This window comes from Eufriesea mexicana, unplaced genomic scaffold, assembly GCF_001483705.2.
Source record: "Eufriesea mexicana isolate 0111107269 unplaced genomic scaffold, ASM148370v2 scaffold47447488, whole genome shotgun sequence".
Classification (NCBI taxonomy): Eukaryota; Metazoa; Arthropoda; class Insecta; order Hymenoptera; family Apidae; genus Eufriesea; species Eufriesea mexicana.
Genome location: NW_016907971.1, coordinates 611053 through 627142, shown reverse-complemented (window position 1 = coordinate 627142; position 16090 = coordinate 611053). Strand labels below are relative to the sequence as shown.

At 37.2% G+C, this 16090-nt stretch overlaps 1 protein-coding gene across 6 annotated transcripts in view; it reads right to left on the bottom strand.

Moving 5' to 3' along the window:
* Window positions 1–16090, bottom strand: part of mam (neurogenic protein mastermind) — a 311816-nt gene that overhangs the window by 106424 nt on the left and 189302 nt on the right. Inside the window, exon 1 of one of the 6 annotated variants that reach the window (XM_017904027.1) lies at window positions 8194–8305. The exons of 4 other annotated variants lie outside the window; for them this stretch is intronic. In XM_017904027.1, coding sequence (XP_017759516.1) covers window positions 8194–8280 — 87 coding nt within the window. In that variant the 5' untranslated portion in view covers window positions 8281–8305. Of the gene's footprint in view, window positions 1–5926; window positions 6100–8193; window positions 8306–16090 lie in introns of those variants that run through there. One more of the 6 variants, XM_017904035.1, reaches the window with a different exon arrangement.

The following is a 16090-nucleotide window of genomic DNA, read 5'->3' as shown; positions in this document are numbered from 1 at the left end:
GGCTCTCAGCGAAGAATATAACACGAGGTGACCGTAATCTTCTCAGCCGTGATCGCCGCGTGTGCAAAAATGCGTTTACAAACAAAGGGAAACCACGCCGACAGTATATTTCACTCTTCACTTCGGACATTGCACTGTACTTCTTCATTTACCAACGTCGTATATCCGTAGCGAATAAACCAAGCAAAATCGCGACACTTCAATGTACAAAACTAAATGTAAACCGAGTACAGAAAATACGTGTAAACGTTTACCGATATTCACAAGCGTGACTTTGCCATAGTGGTGACGTTTGGCGCGTACGGACGAGTGATCGGGAACGATCGGGGACAATCGGGTACGTCCGCGAGCATTCGTGAAGAATCGCGAGCAATCGTTAACGTTCGGCCGGAGCTCGTGGCATCGGAGACAGTTCATTGTTCTCTCGCGTTTGATCAAGACGAACGATTGCGTATCATTATATACGTATCATCAATCCTCGAATTATGCTAGAATTATTTTATAATGTTAAACGACAAATGCATGTAAATATATTTTTCTTCGTAAGCGTTTATTTGCCGGTGATACTAGACAAACGTTTCAACGTAAACGTTCTGAAACATTTGCAAGCATTTGTTAAAAATGCATGTATGGTAGAAACACGGTTTAATCCAGGAAACTAGTGGCACGCGCGGATTCTGGTGGAACAGGAAGGTCGGCGTTTCGAAGGGTAAACAGTAAATAATAAACAGCGTATGAAGTGCATCTGATGTGGTCGCACGTGTCGCGATGGCACGCTATTTGCGGCCCGGATATTTATAAGCCATTCTAATTCGGTCGCAGACGTATAAATATCAATTTAGCGTGGTTGATGCATGCGATTACGTTACAATTAACCGTTAAAGCGCTTTTAACCAAACCGATCGATTTATTTACATTGGGTTCGGATTAAACTACCGCCTGTTAATTACGACTGTATATTACCTATTTCGTCGAACAAATTTGAAACAAAAATTTCAAGAAATTGAAGAAATTTCAAATGCAAAATGATATTGAGGCGATTGGCCTCCATTTTGGAAATACACTTTATCCGTAAATTAAAAAAAGAAAGTCCAATGTAGATACACAAATTTTGAGCAGAACTCTGTGCAGATATTTATCTTTACCGATATCTTTCACATCTCTATTTATGCAATGCAAAATTGTATTGACCAAATACAACGTTTTTATTTCGAGGTTATTTAAATACACTAGACTTGATCATGCTATGCTCGTTTGTTATATCTAATGCAAAAAGTAAAACAGAGAAAGATTTATTGATAACATTCGTGTTTTTTTAAATAACATGAGACAGTCAGAATGAAAACAATGACCTGTGCCCTGAACGAGTTCAGTGGAATTTTCACAGATGCTCGCAGGGGATACTAGACAACGCACGATAGGTTATTCGCCGGCAAGCCAGAATAGATTTTCAATACGTAAGGAACGGACAACGAAATTCACAAGTGTATTCGTTATTCGCATGGCGGGTCATGTTATTCAAATTCGATATAGCGTTGCATCATTTGTCGATGAACAGTTGGTACATTCCAAACTGAACATCCTGGATTGAAATTGCGGCAACTACACGAATAACAAAAATACCTGGCCAACAGAACGCTACGCGTATTTCCATCAATTTTTATCAGCAAGATTTTGTGGAAATCAGATTTCCATGGAATCGATACCCAAGACCGGTGCTGTTACAAAACCCGAAAGCCATATTTCGCTGAACGACAAACAACGATAAAGCTAAACTACTAAAACAAACTAATGGAACAAATACGTTGACACCACAATTCCACGAAAATTATTATAGAATTGTTAATGATCTCTGTTTACCTCTGACCAACGGGGAATGTTTACCTCGCGAATTAACGAATCATTGTTAAAACAATTAGTTAAAACAATTAACGATACAGACTCGATTAATTTTCAGAACTGGGAGTTCCACGTCGGTGATCCCAATAACGTTATAACGGTGAGGAAACATCGTACACGCATACGTGTAATACGCAAATGATAGCCATACTAATCGATAAGAGCCTACCACCTATTCCCAGAGCCATGGTTGCGTGAAGTCAGAAATATCGTCGGAAATCTTCAAGCAGATAATTAACAAAAGGCAGTGTCGCGACTGTTTCTTCGTCTAGCCCAGCCAAGGAAGCGAACAACAGGACGAAAGAGCAGGCTGTAGCATCGACTATCTATGTAGGTTTATTATCAGTGCCTAGTAATATCGTGTCAAGCCATGAGTGTACGGAGGCGTACTGTAATTGCGGTAGAAGCGATGCGGTTAATAGGGTGTGGCAGCCCCTGCTTCCGAAGTTATTACGTCCCCTATATTATTGATACAACTCCATTACGAAAGTCCTTGGAGAGTTCGGATGGGACACACCGTGTCGAGGTTGCTGTTTTCGAGACGATCGCCCTTCCCACGATCTCCAAACTTTTCGATCACCTGTGAATACCCCGTTCCGGATACTATCCTCACCTCCATGATGCAGTCTTAGGTTTCACTTGACATATTTTGCTCGTTGATTGTAAGAAACTTACTATCATTTTGTACCTTTCGCGGCATTGAAGCGAATACCTAATTATAATTTTCTAATAATTTGTCACAGGGAATGTCAGATGCGAAGCGTGCTATCTAAAATACAGTCTGAGGATATTCTTCTTCGAAGTTTTTGGATAGTATCAATTGCTCTTCGATAATTAATAATTTCAGTAGTTCAGGATTTGTGAAATGTTTCCTGTATAGTAAAAGCTGAGGAAAGTATCCAAATAATGAATTTTAACGAAAAGGAATCAATTATATCCACGTGAACCTTTTCCAAAGTATCTGATCATAAATGAAAAGTCTCAAAGGATAAAATAGTGACCAAAGCGACCATGTAACCGCCAATCGAAACTTCCAAATATCATGTTATTCCTACCATCAAATTTCATTGGCTAAGTCGCCATAAGTCCACGCTTTCTACATTGTCTCGCGAGAAACACGATCATCGATTAGGAGAGCGATCTTTTTAACGGTGACTTTCAAAAATCCTCCGTCATCTCGATCCAAGCGCCCTCTTCGTCCCATAATCGAAGATTTCGCGGACTTACGTTGCCCGGAATCAACGCTCTCGCTCACGCCCGGATTCTGTGCGGCCAACGAACCATGGCCAACCATTCTACGAGGGGTGGCGTAAGAAAGTAGGGTGGCGAGTCTCGTCGGATTGGCAGCAAACGCGTCTTCCGATGGGAAGATGAAACTGGGCCTCCAACTTTCTGACCCAATTTTTTCCACCCCTGAATTACCGACTCGGCGACGCTGAACGGGATTTCTCTGTTCGCGAGTGACAGGGTCGGGGATGATCTTGTAAACTGTACGAACGCGACAAGCTGACTAAGGCTAGAGGTAACTGTAAGTACGTTTCACAGAGTGCCTCTCTCCCCCCCTCTCACTCTCTCTCTCTCTCTCTCTCTCTCTCTGCGAGAACTAATGGTATAACTCGGGGAACAGTAAATTTAGGTGAAAAGGTAAATTGAAAATGAAGAGCGTGATTTTTTCTCGTGGGGCTATATTTACTAGTGAATCGATACCAAACTTCTATAGAGTACAAAGATTCTTGAGAAGTGATAAATCGCAGGAATTATTGGAAAATATGTCGCTCAAAACTAAGAAGAATTATATCTTTCAGAACGTTGGAGAATCAATGTGCTTTGCTAAAAATATTCGGGAACAACTGATTAGAAAAATGATGCTGGATTACAGGAGCGTGCTTGGATGCGTGTCTTTACAACTTCTACTTCGCGAGTTACATGTTGCAGAGTTAAGGTTTTATCTTCCATTTTGGATTTTAAATGATCATTTGATAGGATGGACTTGGTCCTGAAGTTGACTGGAACGCTGAAGTTCAATTTTGCCTCGGGAAACCCTTTCTATCTTCCAGCCTTTTAGAGCTACAATCTCACTCATTTGTACAAGACATCTTCCACACCCAAACATGCAATTCACAATTAGGTATAATTTACAGATATCTGGACACCACAGAAGTTAAGTATTCAAGGATGAAATTACTCGGAGTCGTGTAATTTTGTCTAAGAAAATCATTCTTCATCCTCAACCTTTTCAGCGTTACAAACCCACCCATTCGTATCGAGTAGCATCCATGATCAAACAAACAATCTACAGTTGCACATAACTTACGCATAGTTAGAAAATGCAGAAGTTGTGTATTTGAACCTGAAATTAATTTCCAACTGCCTACCCTCAACTTCCCGAACACGATAATCTCGAAATTGCATTCAACAACGCGCTTCAGCCCACGAAGTTTAGACATCGAGGAGATGAAAACAGAGAGATAAAAAATTCATTGCCTATAATCGTGATCTTATCCGAGCCACGGGGTGATTTTATTGGAACCTTCAGAAGGTAAATCGTCTCTGGTCAAGATAAGAGACTGCAAATTTGGAAGCAGAGGGGTCCAACAGACACGGGACAGGCTTCGAACGCGATCAAACAAAGGCCAACGTACACGCAAATCCATATTTAGACTGGATATCGGTTCGGTTACTTTTAGACTAGTGGATGGTGCTTGGTGTAGGCGTGCCCATCGAAAATCTCGCCTGTTCTCTAGTGATGCTCATTGTGCCAGGGGACGACCGTTTGTTTCTCCCTAGACTGGTCGACAACGAGTCGAGACGTCTCTTGGACAAACACCAGAACTGGTGAATAAAAAGTGTCGAGTTTCTCGTTTTTGAACAAACGTCCACTCAATTCGGGATTCTAATTCGATGGCTGACTTTTTGGAAGGTAAACTCGTTTGGCTCGAGCACGACTGTGAATTTTATCCAAGATGACAGATAATCGGACATAAGCAGTGGAACTGAAAAATATTGTAGAGACTTGGGTAGTGTTTAATAATAGTACTCTATTTAATAATTAATAATAATGGACTGACAATGTGTGGTTACATAAAGTCTACGAATATAGATAGATCAACTATTACAACTACAACTGCAACTTAAGATTACAGCTTGATTCCACAACACAAATACAATTAAACGACTAACAACTTATACTTCTTTCTATACAACTCCGTTCTAAAGACTCCTTAAAAGCTCTACACAAGAACTGTCCCAACATAACTGTTTGCTAACCATTTTTGCTTTCTCTATATATTCCCCAAAAGCCTCCCCTAACATGACCAAATATGGTCATGCTAAGGGCCTGACGCATCGCCGGAGTTTTCCGACCGACCTGGCCCTCGAATCTTAGGGGACCTTCCAAACTAAAGTCACCTATACACGAGGTGGAAATTGCGAAGGTGCGATACTACAATATGTATTGAGGTTCGAAGAGAAAGCATATTCTTTTTTATGGTGGTGAGAGGAGAAGGAAGAGTTGAATGCTCGAGCTGCATGGCATTGCATGTCATTCTGGTAGCTGTGACGTCTTAGACAGTTGACTGCTCGGAGTGCGACTTGTTACGATATTCTGACAACCTGGTGATAAACGTACAAGTACAGATATAAAATAGTCTTAGAAGTCTGTATCAAGCTACAAACAAACCAAGATTTTCTTATCGTTCAAGCATTTCCTATCTTGATAAGCTCTTCAATACGGAGTGGAGATCACTCGAGAAGCTAATCCTTATGCAGCGATAACCAACTTATAATGATCCTTTTCTATTATTGCTATGGAATAACAACTAATGTCCCAAAAATATCTAAGGAACAAAACCATCTCTTCGAATACGAAGTCCTGTCTCTTACACAAAGTAATTACAAACTGGTGGAATTAATCCTTTACAAGTGAAATATTGAAATTCAGAAGAGCCTGCTAATTAGGTTCCTGTCCTACTCGCAAGGGGTCTCTACAAGATTACTGAAGCAACTTTTAATATTTTGTGCTATTTACCTGGTTTTCCTTTACACCTCGTTCAACTGGGGGAAACGGGAGGAAAACGGAAGTAGAAGAACTACTGCAAGAATACAATACCATCAGGTCCTCATAGAGTAATACACAACAAGGAACGGTTAATATCTTTGCTCAGTCGATTCCGGACATGAGATCGGTTTCGTGCAGCACCGTTTGATGATATCGCGCGTCAACTATTACGGCGCACGATAGATCCGCATGTCACGATACAAAGCACAAGCGCGGCCGTAGACTTTCGTCGCTTGATATGCAGATTCCAGTAATTACAATAACAAATCGCGCGCAGGCAGACATAATGGAATCACGTGATTGTAACGTGCGTAACCGACACATACTCGATACGCGGACCAACCAGCGCACCGATTCTCTCTCTCTCTCTCTCTCTCTCTCTCACCCTCTCTCCCTCTCTCTCTTTCTTCCTTGCGTCAAGTGAAAAGTCGATTCCTTTTGAGAAAAAATTTCGAAAAATTATTTTTTTGGCACCCGAAGATACAATTATTTTCCTTAAAACTACGAAGAGATCTGACTTCCTTGTTCCGTATTGTAAGTAACGGTAGTATTTTGGTATATGCCGAAAGGGATGCAATTTTAGATGTGGTATGAGAGAAGGCGTAATGATGATAGAGTATTTTTGCTGTGTATTTTATGTTAGGGAACAGACAATTATGACTGCAAGATTTTTTATTAGTTATTTTCCAAATATTAGAAAAATATGATTAGACGTATAATAGATGTACGATATTAATATTAATATAAGCACACTGATTGTAAAGAATGATTAAAACGCTTGTTCCTAGGTGACTTGAATATTACTGCTGTGAAAAGAAGCATATCACGATGTAATATAATTGTGTAGCATGATTATTCACGAACTTTGTCAAATACCTATAAATTTTCATTACGCATTTTAAAGCGTAACATTTTATCGACTGTATTCTAAGAAATATGCAGTGTCCTGATTATATGCACAACACACTGACATGTAAATCCTACATACTAAGGTTATGGGAAATTTTCCTTAAAAAAGTTATTTCTGAAAAAGTTTTCTTCTGAAAAAGTTCATTCCTATCGATAACAAAAATTGTAAACTAAAATTAGCCGAAAATGTAAACCACTAATTTCATTTCTCTTCGCAACCAAAAATACTCCGAATTTTTATTTCAGTCCTCCAATCACGTTTATCTACTATTTATACAAAACCAAGAATTTTCCAAATTTTTCTCTGAGTAATAATTTTATTTACCTATATCTACCTATAAATGAAAATTATTTTAAGCTCTATCACCATTCATATACCTAATATCTACTTATACCGAAAAATATCCCAGACTACTCCACCTAAATTTTCAATACCTTCTCCTAAAATTCAAATGCCCAAACGTCAGAGAAAGACAAAGAATCTCGGTTTTCTCCTATTTCCCTAGCTTTTGACGTGAAAACAATGGAACACGAGAAGGTAACCAGCTCGCTATCCACCGCGAGGAATTACACATTCGCGTCCTAACCTTCTCTTCATAGTTAATGCGCACGTGTCACCTTCGACGGGACGAGGGACAAAGATATTCACACGTGAAAAAGAACAAGAGAGAACGAAGGAGACGTTATGCAATCTCGTCGTCGTTCTCGTCGACAATTACTTATTTATCGCGCCATTATGTTCTGCACTGCGTTTTCCAAACCAACAATGCCGAGAAGCCGTCATTTTGATCAAATTCGGTTTATTTACGAGACGTCGATGATCATTAAGTTCCTTTAGAAGATTGCAAGATAAAATAAAATAAAGTAACCTTTAAAATTTGCAAACTCCTTCTACAAATTTGGATCGAGAATTGATGGGAATCTATATTCAATATTGAAAATGTTAAAAAAATTAATAAAATAGTGGAAATTATGTTAATCATTCGCACATTTATAATGTTATAATTGGAATAACTATATGAGCAATTCTATGAAATTTTACAAGCAGAAAAGTAATCCCTATATCAAACCATGAATACTAAGTGGCGCCACCATTTTCTATAAAATCTTAGACTCATGACTTCAATGAATAGGAACCATTACTGCACTGTATACTTCGGTCAACAAAGTGAACGTGTTCATACATATGTTTATAACAAATGTACTCAATACAATCTCACATGCTCTCGTGCATAATACTTTACACGTACATAACTTAACCTAAACACTCCTAACCTCGAGCCACTCTAGGCCTTTTCCTCTCCAATTTGGATTCAAAAATTCTTTACCTCGTGAAAATCTGCCTTTAAACTCGATAAAATAACATGGTACGTGCTCCCATGGAAAATCAGCGTTCGCCCTGCAGATCGATCCATTCGACGGTTGACGGGAAAAACCGAAGCCGCGATCGGCCACGAAGAAAAACGAACGAATCGGGTGTTTATCCAGAACGCGCGACGTCAACACTCGATAATACTCGCGCATTAATTTCGCGTCGGCCAATCGCTATCGCGCAGCGTCCGGCGTATAACACGCCGATGTTCCCGCATAATTCACGACGTGATACCCGTGAAATTATTCACTATAAGCGTGGGAGATTCCATTTGCGAAGCGGAGGTACACATACGCATGCGACAACTTGCAACCCTTTGCAACACGATGCATCGACAACATAATATATACTTGTCCGTTGAACAACGCGGCTTCAGTTCTACGTGGATGTGCTTCTTGAAAATATTTTCCAGTTGTCCAGGTGCTTATTTGCAATCGATTTTATTCTTCTTATTAGCGCAACACTATTATTTGTCCCGAAGAAAGAGACAAAATATAAGAAACCCTCTTCCTTTGTTTATTATAATCTGTTCTTGACAAGTTTTCTTTTCGTAATATAGGAAATCATACGAAGGGAGAACAACGTTTAAGTAGCATGAAATTTTTAGTAGAACTTTCATTTCTTTCTTTCCACCTTCATTCGTTCCTTTATTTTCGAGATAACAAAGAAAACTTGCATAAGAATATTTATTAAAGACAGTTAGGAGTATACTCAATGAAATACTCAATAAGCCAACTCAATAATAGGTTATCAGAAAATATAATATATTATATTATGTAATAAATATTTATAAGAAAAGAATGGTCATCAAGAACTTTCGAGTAACATTTTCTTTGTGCAGCCATCTAGCGGCGAGTTTAGGGAAAACGTCACGATATAAGTAATATATATTCTCATATTCCCATAACTTTCCCCTTTTGTGTTCTTGGTAAAACACGATAATGATAAGTACATACAGCATAACAGAGTTAATATGTACTTAAGTTTTCGGGAAGTTAAAAATTGTGCACTAATTTTCAATCAATTGTCGTTCCTAACCTCTACGGTATCGGAAGATCAATTATATTGTACGTATGCCAATGGAACATGCACTTACACGTGCACTAGTATGCAATGATAAACAGATTCGCTTCATTTTTCCATTTAAATTAGAGCTTATTTATGAAGAATTAAAATATCAATATTAGTATACGGAAAATAACTTTTCCATAACTTTCAATACTTTTAATTAAAAACGATTAGAAATATTATGAAACATAAATTCATATAGATTCGCTACCCAACTTAATTTTTAACAATAGCGTATAAAATGACTTTTACAAACCTCGATTTACCATTTAAACGAATATCTCGAGGTAACCTCAAAGACTATGAAATGTATAGCATATATTATAAGGTCGCACGTTCGTGTTTGTTACTATTATTACAAATATAAACCTATCGAATCGTAAGAGAAAGAAAGTTATTTGATTCGTATATGTTAGATCTTAAGGTTGCTGTGCACACAGTCACACGAAATGTTTACTAATATTTGCTAATGCGAATTCGCTTGATAACGCGTGACGCGTTCCGAGTTCTGACACTGAACGATCGGAAACGGTCGGGAGTGGTCGGGAATGGTCGTGGAGGGTCGGGCATCTTCGAACCAACTTCGGACCATCTTCGGACTAACTTCAACCGTCGTAGGAAATTCGTTATTCGTCTAGCATTCGGTGCATTGGTACAGGAGAAAGATCACATACTATTGGCCACCGGAAAAATTGTTTTCTACAGTTCGGCTACTCGTAAATGTCTCTCTACTATCGTATAATTCATCAGAAACGTGCACGTGGTAAAATACATTGGTGTATACATTTCTCTTTTCTCGTAAGAAAAGTAAGAACTAATAAATGGTATAAGCAAGATCGCTTATGTGTATAATGATCGGATGTGCAACTGTTGAGTCATACAACGTTGTATAGGGTTGAAAATGGCACGGTTGACACGGGACACTTATGAAACCACGTGGAACGTTATGTACGCTCCACGATATTATACAAGCATGCAAAATTACGCGTGGATCGAAATTATTCGATTCACGTGTCGTACGCTTTACTCGCGCGAGTTTCGGCATGAAGTTTACCGGGTCCCCGTTAATGGAGTATTATCGCTAGCTGCCTTGACCTCGGGTACGCTGAACGACGAGTAAAACGGGGAACGAAACGAAGGAAAAATGGAAAATAAAAGAGGCGTGCAATACATCGGCTGGCTCTCGTATTACAATGCGTATGCAAATTTTGATATTAGGTAGCCGACGTTCCGAACGCTTCACAATGTTCACCGCGGTGAAGCGCAGCGCAACACCGGAAGATAAAGAGCGGTGCGCCTGGGGAAGCAACGAGTCGAGGACTTCCTGTAGCAAAAAATAAACGCGATGTCGTTCCAAGACGCTCGTGTTAGCAAATTGTCACATTTCCATATGGTGTGTAATACTATGTAATATATATCTGACGTCGAATTATTGTATTTTATGTAAATTTTAAATAATAATAGTAATAAAAAATGAATAATTATTAATTAAATTATAATGAATTATACACAATAATAATAAATTATATAAGTTTTTAAAATCATAATAAATTACTGCAAAAAATCTAATCCTCTTTATTATTAGTTTTTAGTGAAACACTATATATCTGTTAAAAGCTAGAATATCATATTCAAGATACAAGTGATTTCAGCTAATTCGATGTATCCTCTTATAGAAATAAAATTTTTTTTAGTATTGGAAGATTTTTAGATACTTGAGAAAATTTTTTGGACAAATGTATTTTTGTCTATGTTACTTATTCTTCTATGATAATGGAATTGTGGTATCTATTGTGTTATTTCTTTCTTCCTCTTTGTTTTATTTTTATCAAATCAGTAATAATTTTAGTTACATTTAAAATATCGTTTTATTTGCAGTTTTTGGTTGACCATTTCCACCGATCTTTTCCAAAACACCATTATGAATTTCTTCTGGCCTCATTTTCCAATGAAAAGTAATCACTTTGGAATTCCACAAATCAGCGTTAAACTAACCTAACATTTATATAACCTACCTCGAATGCCAAATTTATACATTCAGCAGATTTTACGATGCATTTTCCAAGTTTATACTCATAAAAAAGTTACGCGAATATCCCGATGGTGTACGACGTCGAACAATGAAGTTCTAACAAATTTATTATAGGACTTCCTAACATTCAACGTACATTATAGGAAATTTTTTCCTTCCTATCGTGAATTTTTAACGACTGCAAATCAAACGAAACTGCCATTTGCTAATTTCGAACTTCCGTATATTTCACATGCACTGATCCAATAATGCTAGATATACGAAAAATAAGAAGAGTCAGCTGTTAATTGCGAGAACAAAATACTTTGAATTAATCACTTTCGTTGGTGTGGTAGTAGCAGTGTAAAACAGAAAATCATGCTTAACAATATCATCATGACGAATCATTTCGTTCACTCAACAACAGCTCTGCGTAGCGTGACTTCATAAGCAATAAAAGAACAATTGAATGCTTATTGTCAACAATTCGAAGGCTTTATATCTTAACAAAAGTCTATAATTTTCTTACAGATCGTACAGCGAAATGATAGCATGGAAATCGATTTATTTTATGATGTCGCATAACCTTAAGCTTGTAAGACTGTTTTGAATTAGCTTATACCCCATCATTATTATCTTACATTCTATAATAAACTCTGCAGGAAACTTAGCTTCTAGAAAGGACACGAAATTGATTTCAAAAGGATTGAAAAATCCCCTTAGGTTATCTTACGTAATTATTCACTTAACTCCAAGCTTTCTCATAATTTTTAATATTCTAATATTTTATAACATTGCAGTCTCCTTTACTTGTGTAATTACATGCTTGGAATTAGAGTGCGAGAATTAGATTATTATTACGAAAAGAGCTAAGTTGATCACAGAGAAGCCAATCTATCATCTATCAAAGCTAATTATCTGTGTAGGCCACGACCATAAAATAATCTTATACTAGAGTAATTAACCTCATTAATCGGAAACAGAGAAACATGTCCAAATTTTGTTACCCCTACATCCCTTCCAAACACGATTCAAGTACAAAGCTCAGTTTCTATCTTACTTCGTTACTGTCACTGTAAACACGTAAAAAGAAATTGGCCTAATGTCCCAATACACACCTTTCCAAATTCCAAAACAGTCAATACCAATCAAGTATAACGTATAGCTAAACGATTCCAAAGAAATAACGAATTATACCTACCAAGCAGTAAGAAGTGAAGGAACTATATAACAAAAATATCGACGGAAACAAAGTCAAATAGATCCAAACACCTATTCCATCTGTATCCCCACTCCAACCCCACTACTGCCAACATCGCCAAGAAACCCACACGCCACCCAATCTCGCTCCAACCGTCCGTATCACCCCAGAGTACAGATCTCGGAAGGCCCTAATATCTCAGATCCTGCTTCACGGAATTCCAACGATAAAAGACCACGACAATTTTTCGGCTGTAACCCCGAGGATGGTCTAGGAGGAAAAGGCAGGCGGAGAAAGCGAGCAGATCGATCGCTGCAACGCCGCTCGTGCTGCTGCAGGCTGGGTCGCTTTTCGTGGTGATAAATTCCGGCGAGAGACCGCTTGCTCGCAAGCTCTCTCTCCGCCGATAGAGAGCGCCGCGCTTTCCAGCAAAATATTTCAGCATATCTGGCACGACTCCCGTCGGGGCGTCGAATTGATTATTGAACAAACAGCGTGATACCTGACTTACGTCCACGGTCGCGGCGACCGTTCCATCCCTACTAGTGGCAAAACATCGGCCGCGCCTCTATCGGCGCTCCGCAGAGGTAGCAGCCACGCGGAAGGAAGAGAACGTCCACTAGAAAATTTATAACCAGCTTTGCCAACAAGATGTAACATACAATTTACGGCTAGATTTATTATGGGGCAAAGTAGAGCTATCAGATCAACGGATCCAGGTGATGTGACGGTTCTGATTTTGCCTTTGGTTTTGACGTGAGAAATGATGATGGTTGGAGATGGAGGAAATGAGTTTGATGAGAGTGAAATTCATGATTAATGGATAATGGTGTAAGTCTGATACTTGAAATTTTATAGACTGGTTTGATAAGTGTGTCTCATTAGGTAGAAGTGTATCTGGGGTCTAATAAAGTATGTTTAATATTTTATATGGTTGGTATATTGATTTAACAAATATTTTAGTGTATGTGGAAATTGTGATGTACAGTGCCTACATTTGGTTATATAATTTAACAAATCTATTAAATAATTTTCGCACAAAATTTATCGTTGTATAATCAAAGTTCTTATACGTACATGTATAATTTCCTTCTTTAAACGTCGTGACACTTTATTGGCATTTATCATTCGAATCAATGACATTAATTACAATTAAGAATTATTATTTTTTAATTGATAAAAATATATCTATTATTACATCATTATTTATCCAGGATAATATAGTTATAATAGTGAGTATAAGTAGTATAAGTAAAATGTATTGATAAAAAATAAGGTTTATATAATAGTTATTACAAAGAGGAACATCAGTTTGTAAAGATTGCCACATGTTTAAACAAAATGGAACATAGTAGACAAGCAAACGTATACGAACGATAATGCATAAAAAGCATACTTATGTGTATACGAAAACGTGAATGAGAAGAAAAAGATTCTAATCTGTTGAATTCGTAATGGGTATTGTATAGCATTCAAGATGCATGTGTAAACAATGTTAAGAGAGATATTCAGACAATTTAGATGATGTAGATAACCAACTATCGAGCATATGTTTTATTGTTTAGCGTGGTAGTCAAAGATCTGACTTGGATAGGGAGACTTGATTTATTGCAAAAGTCTGGAATGTAAATTATATGCTAAAGCTTCTGTTTATTTACAATCAAACTGGAATACTAATTTTTTTAAATGCAATTGATATATTAAAATATATGATAAACTACTTTTTAACGTATGTTTTTATAATTAGAGAAGGAAAAATGCTGACTATGCATCTATTTGACGTAAGATTGTAATAAAAAAAAAAGTAAATGAGATTCTATGCATCCATTTTCATTGAATAAAAAAATTCATTTTTTGTTTTCTACTAAAGTAATACTCATGACTATTCTGTAAAAATTGTGATAACAATTTTTCTTAACGGGACCTACAAAAAGTAACTTAATAAAATTACATTTTACATTCAAAACAGAAAACAGTTGACAAATTTTTAGAGGAGCAATCCATCAAGACGAGCAAAAAATTTATGATCTATTACACTTACCTAAATTGATCGATTGAATAAATTTCTCTCTCACAATGTAACAAATGAAATTGACATAATTAATAATTATAAAATATATTCTTCGTTCAACTTCCTTTATTTAGCACAATTGGTAGATGCCAGTGCCATTACACTAACCCTTATAACTCCCTAATATATAGCCATGAGTGGTGATCGTAGTAATAATCAATAAACACGGACCTCGAAGATTTAAAACCTAACTTCAAACACCAACTACATACTATCGCATCCAATATTCGCACAAAATCCTTCCTCTTCCCTTCCACAAAAGCAACAGAAATGAGAAAATAAAAAAAAGAAAAAGAAATCTAAATTCAACGGTACTCCATGAGAAAGCATTTAATTTCCCTAACGACACGTACCTCGTGTCAGATAAATATTCATCAGGACGAGTTTTTAACACAGCCGCCACGATTACTCCTACTTATCATTTATTCATCTACGCCGTCGCGAGATGGCGGTGCGCTGCGCTGTGCAGGACGTTTAATTAAAAAAGATACCGCATCAGCCAGGGGGCGCGAGTATCTTCGCGAATGGACACGGCAAACGGGGAAAACTGAACGCTCAACGCGACCTACCCACGCTGCGCAACCGCTCGAAAGGAATAATATTATTTCAGTTTCCGTACTACGCTAATTCCCTAGATCTTCCTAGCTATGGGGAGTCGTATGTCACTACGTATCGATGACTATTTTATCTCGAAACGATTTTATTGAGCGAGGTTATATTCAAATATAATATTTCTGAAGAAATTTTTAGGTTATGGCAGGAGATCGTGACTAACTAACGCAGGTTTCAATTTTAAGGGATATGGAGAGATTTCGTTCAAATGTAACGATACAGTTTCGTTATTCCATATATAAATACGAATGACACTTTAACAAAGGTACGTTAAAAAATGAAATGCAACTTATCTTTCAAAGTAAGAATGAATTTTCTAACGTCTTTACTTTCCGCGCAATACTTCGTTTTAGCCAAAAATATAGGGAAAATAAAAATCTTTTAGCACACATATACATATCAATAATTTATAATATAGAAGAGCGAATATGTTATAGTATACAACAAATATATGTTATCAAATTTATTACAAATAACAAACTAATATCGTTAGTAACAAATTATTCACAACGCAAATTTATAATAAAAGTGAAAAAATTTATAAATTATTGGCTATCACCTGAACTTATAGCGTAATTGTGTTAAAATGTCCCTATAATTTGCAAAACGTTTATAAATTATTACACCTATTGTTAATAACAAATTAATATTATTGTTAACAAATAGTTCACGGCGTGTATTTATAATCAAAGTAAAAAAATTAATAAATTATTGACTATCACAGCGGATATATAACAATTAATGAAATTGGTAAAGTTCGAAAATTTGGGATCGGGGTGGGGAACTCGGCCGATCAGCGGCTATATAAGGGGCGACGCGACGGAGCGAAACTCATTTGTCGGTTCGACCTCGCGAGTGTAACATCTAAATTCTTCCGTGTGCGCGAGGGG